The sequence below is a fragment of the Tribolium madens genome, unplaced genomic scaffold (assembly GCF_015345945.1).
Source record: "Tribolium madens isolate multiple individuals breed KSU strain unplaced genomic scaffold, Tmad_KSU_1.1 Scaffold_97;HRSCAF=244;Tcas5.2_LG3a, whole genome shotgun sequence".
NCBI classification, from domain to species: Eukaryota; Metazoa; Arthropoda; class Insecta; order Coleoptera; family Tenebrionidae; genus Tribolium; species Tribolium madens.
Genome location: NW_025401069.1, coordinates 8,761,244 through 8,770,272, shown reverse-complemented (window position 1 = coordinate 8,770,272; position 9,029 = coordinate 8,761,244). Strand labels below are relative to the sequence as shown.

General features: G+C 32.7%; 2 protein-coding genes across 4 annotated transcripts in view; one reads left to right on the top strand and one right to left on the bottom strand.

Moving 5' to 3' along the window:
- The first annotated feature begins 1,551 nt into the window (after positions 1–1,551).
- Positions 1,552–3,700, top strand: LOC123014748. Its single transcript, XM_044414006.1, has 4 exons — positions 1,552–1,706; positions 1,886–2,119; positions 2,170–2,315; positions 2,375–3,700. The coding sequence occupies exons 1-4, from the start codon at positions 1,584–1,586 to the stop codon at positions 2,742–2,744; spliced, it is 873 nt and encodes a 290-aa protein (XP_044269941.1). The 5' UTR covers positions 1,552–1,583; the 3' UTR covers positions 2,745–3,700.
- An 853-nt stretch (positions 3,701–4,553) lies between these two features.
- Positions 4,554–9,029, bottom strand: part of LOC123015095 (sodium-dependent neutral amino acid transporter B(0)AT3) — a 27,482-nt gene continuing 23,006 nt past the window's right edge. For 2 of the 3 annotated variants that reach the window (XM_044414568.1, XM_044414567.1), the window contains exons 5-9: positions 6,954–7,631; positions 6,407–6,768; positions 6,082–6,345; positions 4,753–6,031; positions 4,554–4,705 (exon numbers count right to left, since the gene is read on the bottom strand). In XM_044414568.1, the coding sequence (XP_044270503.1) occupies positions 5,836–6,031; positions 6,082–6,345; positions 6,407–6,768; positions 6,954–7,631 (1,500 nt within the window). In that variant the 3' untranslated portion in view covers positions 4,554–4,705; positions 4,753–5,835. Of the gene's footprint in view, positions 4,706–4,749; positions 6,032–6,081; positions 6,346–6,406; positions 6,769–6,953; positions 7,632–9,029 lie in introns of all 3 variants that reach the window. The other variant, XM_044414570.1, reaches the window with a different exon arrangement.

Genomic DNA, 9,029 nt, shown 5'->3' with positions numbered 1-9,029 from the left:
TTTCTATTCATTATAATGTTTCAAACATCGAAATTTATTAAGACATTGGCATACTGAGAATTTTCCCTTCGTTATGTTGTTTCAGTGACATTTACTCTTACGAGGGAAAGGTAAGCTGACACCGGTTAACACGCAACAATTCACTTCGTATTACATTCAACGAAAAATATATAGCGACAATAATAATAATAATTTAGGTACTAAGTTTCAAGTTGTAACCTTTTGCACCAAAATCAACAACAAAATTTTGTTTACTTATTGCTTTTCCGATACTTGTTTCTAACTCTACTGTAAATAATTAATTTAATAATCTCATAGTATTTACCAGAACGCATTTGTAACATTTGTTCAGCTAATGCTTAGCGAACATTTCGCGTTGTTTCTTCAGCCGTTGAACCAGGGAAGATAAACACAACAATTAATTAATGAACAACGCAGTTACGGAGGGAAAATTATCAGCTACTGGACCGCAGTGCGGTCGATTCTTACTAAAATGTTTACATTTACTAACTAGAATAGCTACGGCTCTAATTTATTACAATTGCTCTTTGCATATTTGCCTATTAAAACAGAGCAGTTTTTTAGTAAATTACTTTTGCTACGACCTATTTCAGTTCGCTCCCTAGCAGCAGTTTTTGCCAAGTTATTTTGTTTTCATGAAACTACAGCCTTTTAAGGCATTTTCAGAATTTTAAATCATTTTCGTTTGATTATCACAGTCGAGAATTAAAGCACGTTTCTCGCTGTGTGTTAAATTTCTTTTATATCTCTTTTCGATTTTAATACATACATAAATCTGAATAAATCTGACTTCAAACAAAATTGCAATAGCAGGGCACATGTTTATGTGTTTCTGATTATACTAGATGTAGATATCTCTACGGTTTAATGCATACATTCCATTTACTCAGATCTTCATAGTTAAATTGTAATTGTGGCTGTTAAGCTGCGTTATACAGAGGACTCATGAATGTCACAGCAAAATAGAATTCATTTTATTCATATCTCAGCTCGCTTTTTGGACTGAAAGTGGCATTAATTATTTACTTAGGTACGTTAAGCGAAATACATTATTGTTGTTAAATGATTTAATTATTATTTATTTCAATTTTTATTCACCATTTACTTGGAAATAGGGAATTAAGCACAGGGTGCAAAAAGGAGGATGCCTATTTCAGCTTTTATTTAAAAAAACTGCCGGTAACAAGAAATAGAAATAAATAGTTATAGGATCAAATGTGCAAATTTGAAACCCCCATGTCTGCTTATAACATTAATATTGATAGATTTTTGTAACTTCGGTCTCATGCTTTCTGTATCATAAAAAAATAGTAATGTATCATAAAGTTATTCCGCGAATTTGGATTTAGAAACATCCGTTGTAAGAAACACACACGTGTTCTATTGGAAATTTCTGCACAAAAAATAATTAGGCTCTGATGACACCGGTTCTATCGAATTCTAATTCGCGGAACTGCATCAATGACAAAGACGTTTTCCGCCCTTTTAACGGTCGAAAGGATTTTTAGTTCATTTCTTTGGCAACTCTGTAAGCGTAAAGAGTGGTCATTCGTGATTCAAGAATGGAAGCTGATGAAAATAATATTTTAAATATAGATATTTTTAAAAAATTGTTCTCTCAGTGTTTGGATGCTACGTTTGTTTTATGCGATTGGGCATATCGCAGCAATTACGGACCAAGAAAGGTAACATTTTACACCCAGTTGTTAACCTAATTAATTACAAATCCATCGAAACAACTAGATAAAAGTTGTTCAAACTCAAGACAATATTAGACTGTATCGTCGATAACTCTCTTTCTACTTTAAAAGCAAAGTTTTCATTTCGTTGCCAAATCGATTATAATAACTAATTTTCTCTTTAGTTTCAAGAGATTTTTGATCAAATTTTTCCATCGGCGATTGTATTGCGATCGCCGTATTGGCCGAGATACAGACATCCTAATAACAAAAAACATTTGTGTATTTGTGACCACTATGGAATTGTTTGCAAACATAACTCCTTGATTTCTGGCCCTAAGCACTTCTTTGAGGACCCAGACAATGAAAAATTCCACAGAGACAATTTTGGTATATGTCATGGAACAATTAAACCCGTGGTAAAACTCTAACAAGTTTTATATACCGCTCTATAAATATCTAATTTCAGAAATACAACATCACATGTATGCCAACGCCAGCAAATTTACCGAAAGGATATTTAGTTTCAGCCAAGATTTTCGTCAAAGGAAGTGATTGTCCTGCACTACATAAGCGGCGTAAGCAGCTACCAAACCACTTCTTTATTAATAACAGGTTTTAAAGCATAAATAAACTTTGTTCCTTTTCCTTCTAATGAAATTTTATTTTATTAGGTATGCTTTTGTGAAACGAATACGTTCGCTTCACCAGACATTCGTTTTCGGTTCATGCAATAATTTGAAAAAGAGTGCAGACTTAATTTTATCCTCGAAGGATAATTATGAATTTCCCGAACAAATTTTAAATGGATATTCATTGGAAACAGAAGAATTTCCCATGTGGACTGCTTGTGTTTTCACTACACAAATGATTCCAAGAAAGTATCTGAATATTATTAAAAATAAGAAAAACGTAAGGGCTAATAACGAAGGTGTGACAACTGATAAAGAAGGCACAAGTATTCAACTTTCAAATTACAGAAAACCGCCATTCAAAGATAACGTATCAGGTATGTCACTTGACGCAGAGTCCCCAAAGAATTGAATATTCCAGAAAACCGTTAATTAGGAATGCCTTCTTTTTCTTTCCAACAAATGTTATTTTTTACCATTACCATTACAAATCATTAATAAAGACATTATGCATCAATATTACAAATGTTTTTGAACAATAAAGCCATTTGATTTGTTCTTCGTCATGAGTACCTTAATGAGTAATGATTGAATAGAATTTAACAACTCATGCATATATGCCATTCTCTTACATCTTTTATTACAAAAACAAGCAATGTAGATCCAAGGTTGATACTCTTTTTTATTCAGGCACAGACATTCGAGAATATATTTTAAAAATGGATGTTCTCCGAACAGCACAAAACTTTTATGTGTTGTCGGTTTTCCGACTCCAAATCCAACATTTACATTTCTTTAGGACTTTTTTGTTGTATTGTAACAACTCACTCAATACAGTTTTTAATAACTTTGTCACCTTATTATTATCTGTATTTATTTTTATATATTTTTAAAGCTTCATAAAAGAGAAGCATAAGTTGCAGAAATGTTTTCAAGATTGATATGTCATCGAATCAGATAAAAGTAGCTTTAAACGATATATGGATATAACAAATACCTATTTATTAAATTTGACATAGTTTTTTAGCCCGGAAACGTAATGTTTACAGCAAAATCACAAAACAATCAATTCGTGTTTTTCCCGTGTTGTGATATAAATATTAAAGTTTTCCATTTGAAATGTGAATAGTTGTGACAGTATTTTTCTATCTTAAAAACTTTGTGTTTGATATATTGATTTATTATGAGGTCAGTTCCTGGGTTCTTGACCTCAGTTCAGTGACCAAATGCACCCGGTTTCTATGCAACAACTTTAGTTAAACCAAAATATTATTAATATTTTATTAATGTAATGGTAAAAAACGTTTTTACTGACCTAATTTTTTAAACAACTTTTTATTTAACTAAAGCTTGAAAGAAACCTGATCCTAGAAGCCAAACGAAAGTTAAAGGATTAATGTTAGGTGCTGTAAAGGATGTGTTCATTACATCATCTATTGTTTGCAACATTACTTTGTAAGAAAACAATATTACTTTTTAATAAACTTATCATTTCGTATTTGTTTTATTTTTATCATCTCTGATTTAATTGTTTTGAAGGTTGTTTTGAAGTAATTTTTTTTGTATTCTATATTATTATATTAGCAATTTTCATAGATTGTTGTCCCTTACGCTTCTAAATAAATGAATTATTAATAGTTAATTGCAAAGACATTCTACATTTTTTATATTCTAGTTCACAAAACATAATTTTTGACAATAAATAAACATACATTAGGCTTGTTCTGTTTCACCTCCACCAGCTGGGGGTGGAGGAGGTTCTTCTCTTCGTGACGATGATCCACCTCCTTCATTCCCTCCTAGGCAACAGTATGCAAGAAGTAAAGTAGCAACAGCCGCAGCTTTACAATTAAAGTTATTTATAAGGTTTTTTTAGTTTTCAAAGTCTAATATTACCTGCTATGAGTGAAATTATGAGCAACTTATTGTCGCCGGATTGGTCGCCGCCGCCGCTGTCCGCCGCCTTGGAATGTTTTTTACACGAAAGAAAAAATTCCTTCATGACGAAATTTGGACAAAAAACACAAAAACAAATAAATTTTGAGTTTCACGTCACATAACAGCACGGAAATGATAGTTTGTAGCTTGATTGATTTTTAAAAAATCTTTGCTTTAGAAAGATGAGAAAATACCTACTGGTACTATGAAACAAAAGGATGATGTAACTAAAAAATGAATAAAAGCTACGATTAAAGTATTTTTTTCAAGAAAAAAACAATAAAAACATTTTTCTTGGACGTTTTATTAACTAAATAACTACACAATTACGTATAACCACATTTTTAACACAATGAAAAGACAAAGTTTATGGATTTCGGCCTCCACCACCGCCACAACAGCAACAAACAAGAAGTAACGTAATTCCGACAGTACCTAAAATTACGCAGTAATACTTGAAATTCTAGGGAATTCCCAACTACCTGCTAACAGTGTAACGATTGGAATTTCAGTGTCTGTTTGAACTCTCAAAGGAGGTTGCTTTTCCAATTGTTCCTTGATACTTGGCATTGTCACAAAAATTTACACTTGCTGTCAGAAGTGATATGAAATAAGACACAATTTGTTGCTTGATTTACAGTTGAGATTTTTATTTTCCACATTTTAACAGATTTTGTATTTACATACTTTTATACATTTATACAGTTCATCATGATTACGTATTCAACAAGGACTAGCGGCATAGCAATAAATAAAATATTTTATTTCGTAACACAGATATTCACGCGTCATAAGTGTAATTATTGTCATACATTACTTTATAACCCGATGGTTGAATCCAATCAAAGACACTTCATCTGAAGTTTTTAAAACAGTTCAATTTAAGAGTTTTTGAATGGACAACACTCGAAACAAATTTGCACTATTTAACAACAAAGAGCAACAAATTAACTAATTACATTAAATTGCTAAGCTAAACACCGATATTCTTACCAACTATTATTGTTTAATTGTATATTTCAAATTGACTAGACTTAGGACAGACTCTAAATGGCGTGGAATTTTTGATACTGATTTAGGTATTATTTGTTATTGAAGGATATGTCGTTAGATGGATATGTTAGAGAGTAGCAACACTAGTAACAACACTATGGATAAAAGAAATGATTAAAAAAAAAAACAAAGAGCCAATTATTAACAAAGACGAGTCTGTCAATCTGCTTGGACAAAAACAAATATTTGTGCAAATATATCACATTTTAGTTCGAACAAATAAAAATATGATGGTTTCGTAGTGAACACGTCGTTTATTTTCTTTTAGAAAATCATCTAGTCTTATTTTTGTTAAGTATTGTCTTTCTAAAATTTATTGTCTCTTTTCGGCTGAAATTGATGAAATTTATTTGAAAAATAAATCGGACCAATATCAATCTACGTGATATTTCTCTTTTAGGAGCAGCGCCTGAACTTTAATCCAGTATGCTTCCCAAGGAAAAATGATATGAGTATACAAATACATGATATGGAATGGTTATAAATATTGTTGTATCCTAATTTTTCTAAATTTAGTCAATGTCTTCTTCATCATCATTTGTATATTTCGTTGGACAACATAGCCCTTCGGTTCCATCCGCGTGTATGCAAAACAAAAGAGTTTCAGCTTTTGACACTTCATGAGGCATAATACCATGAAATTCTTTCAAATCGTTTGCTGGAAACCATGCCTTTTCGTTATCATCAATTATAACTGTTCCAAATAATCTGTAAAAACAAATTTTTAGTGTGTTTAATCCGTTTTGAAACAGAAATACCTAGCAATAGCTGCACCTGGAATCCAGGCAATAGAACTAAAAACTAGAACCAAAATAAGAATAACAGACCAAATAGGCCAATCATGTTTTTCTGTTTCTCCCTTAGAAGCAACCCACGCATCATATTTCGAACCGTCAACAGCAATCTCGATAAAACTGGACACAAGAATTGACATCATTGCCAAAGGCGATAAATATTTCCAACATAATAGCCAATAAAGGCCCGGACGTTGTCCTGTCATCATTTCAATGTCGTCGGCAAATCTAAAATTAGAGTTTGGTCAGGGAATTGTCCTACTCTGTTGACAAGTTATTTTCTATATACCTTTTTAACCCATATACATAAGCGACTCCAATACATTCAAACAAAGCTATGATTAGTAGCGGAAAATTTCCGCTGTAGCCATCAAAAAGCACAAATATGTAGCTTCCGGCTCCATGAGCAAACGCCATTGAAATAAGGCAACAGGTTAAACAAATTCCTCCCGTTAGTATCTCTTTCGGTAAGTTGGGAAATAGTTTCAAATCCACAATGGACGTGACAACTCCTTCCAACGTCCCAAATTGTGAATCAATTCCCAAAGTAAAAAGCATAAGGAAGAAAAGAACAGACCAGAATTGGGCTCCGGGAAATTGGTTTATTGCTTCTGTAAATATTATAAAAGCTAATCCTGTACCAGAAGCTGACTGAAAAAAGACACAAAACATTATTCTGTTTGCAATCCGGAGGATCGATAATGTAAATGCAACTCAAAATACGTAAAGTTTAAAGGACATCCGGTCCTGATTTGACGCTAAATTTATGCAGATGCCTTCTCCCTTTTAATCGTGTTGACGAAAATTAAAAACAAAACAAAGAAAAAAATGCTTACATTGTCCAGTTCTTTGTCTAAGTCACATTCTGGCAGTAAAGGCATCACAACGCTAATAATCGAACCGTCGTCGTTCGAAATATTGAAAACGGTTCCTTTCGGAGGTAGTCTACTTTCATCAAAATCGTTGTTGCCTATCAATGCGGCAAGGGTGCTATTCCTTGTGCTCATGCACTTCTCATAAACCATCGTAGCTTTAAACCCAATAATCGAAAAAACGACAATTCCAGCAAACATCGAAGTAAAACAATTCGTTAGAGACACCATCAAGGCGTCTCTATAACAATTATTATTAACAGGATTATACGAAGAAAACGCGATAAGGCCTCCAAATGCAAGTCCTAACGAGAAAAAAATTTGGGTGCCAGCCTCCAACCAAACCACCGGTTCCAAAATCTTGTGCCACGAGGGCGTAAACAGATGTCTTAACCCATCACCAGCACCCTTCAGCGTTATCCCACGAAAAAAGAAAATTATAAGGACGATGTAAGGAAAGGTCGCCGTCACGTAAACGACCTTCCCTGAAGAGGCAATTCCTTTAATCATACACATGTAAACTAGAATCCAAGCCACGACCAGAGCTAGAGCAATCTTCCAGTTGAAAACTTCCGGACTGTTAATGTCCTCAGAGATCATTAAAGTCGTGCGGTACCAGAAGTACTGCGTAGGGCTGCTGATCTGCAAACCAATTCATTTCGGGACCAATCATCACAAGACAAGTTTACAGGGGCGGACTGGCCAGGGGTGCCGGGGTGCCATAGCACCCCGGGCACTCGAGTCTTACGGGCCCCCAATTATGGTAGACTTATTATGTCAAGAGCTCATTGAAATAATATCAATAATTTTAAATCTGTAAATAAACTTTCCTAAGTGTGTTTAGTTTAAGGGAATTAAAAAATTGCCATCATAAGAAATAAAACTATAATTTCAATGATTTTAGCTCAATTATGTTTATAAGGTCTTACACGCATGTAAGAAAAATTCCGCGTGGATTTATACAAGTGTGTCATTATTTTAATCACAAATACTCCTCTACAAATAAGCATAGATAGCACGGTATTTATTAATCCAACTCGTCAAGCAATAGAATAATTAGAGCTTTTATAATCATCAAGAAATAAACAAATATTCCTTTGGATTTAATGAAATTTACATTAAATATGACAGCATTGACTGCGATTTCATTCGTAGGGGATTATTTCCAAGGTACGCTCAAAATTTATAAATTCTGATTTTGCAGCGCGGTGTAGAATTTAGTTTAAACTCAAATAACTCGAGAACGGTACATTTTGGCGATATGAAGCTACCTTTTTTATAAAAAAAATGATTGGGCTGTATCAAAAACAGAAATTAATAAGCCGAAAAAAAGTTATGATCCCAAAACTGGGAGGACTCATTGCTACCAGAAATGTATAGCTTCTACAAGACTTCCGTTTACACCAAATCAAAGAGTGTCTTTTTGTCCTTTAACATGCAAATTTTAATAATAATCGGATAAACGGTAACAAAAATATTTTCAGACAATCATTTTTTCATACCGATTTTTGGAAAGTTGTAATTTTTCTATTTTTTGAGGTGGGTCAATAAATACTGTACTATCTATTCTCTATTGTAGAGAGGTATTCGTAATTAAAATTATGCCACGCATTTTTTAATCAACCGATATAAAATATCGTTTTTACTTAATTTAAGTAAATTTTTTTTTAATTAGTAGTGGGCGTAAATAATGGAAAAATCTAAATATAAGTATAAATTTGGTGCACAGAAACGAAGAGAAAAACAAAAATTACAATTACAAGCAGCCTCTGAAGACGTTCATCTAAAAACTTTGTTTTCGTTTATTAAACCATCATGATTACAACTGACACAATCTCAATAGAGGAAACAAACTCCTTCAAAAAAATTTACTACGTTAAGTGACAGGGTAAATATAAAGTATGGAATTAAGCGTTTTTTTTTTTAATCATTTGTCTTCAGAAAATAATAATTAATATAAATTAACGTAATATAAATAAATGAGATCGTATTTTGAGAACAAAATTTTGTCTTGTTTTTGAGTTATGCGATTTTTTTTTA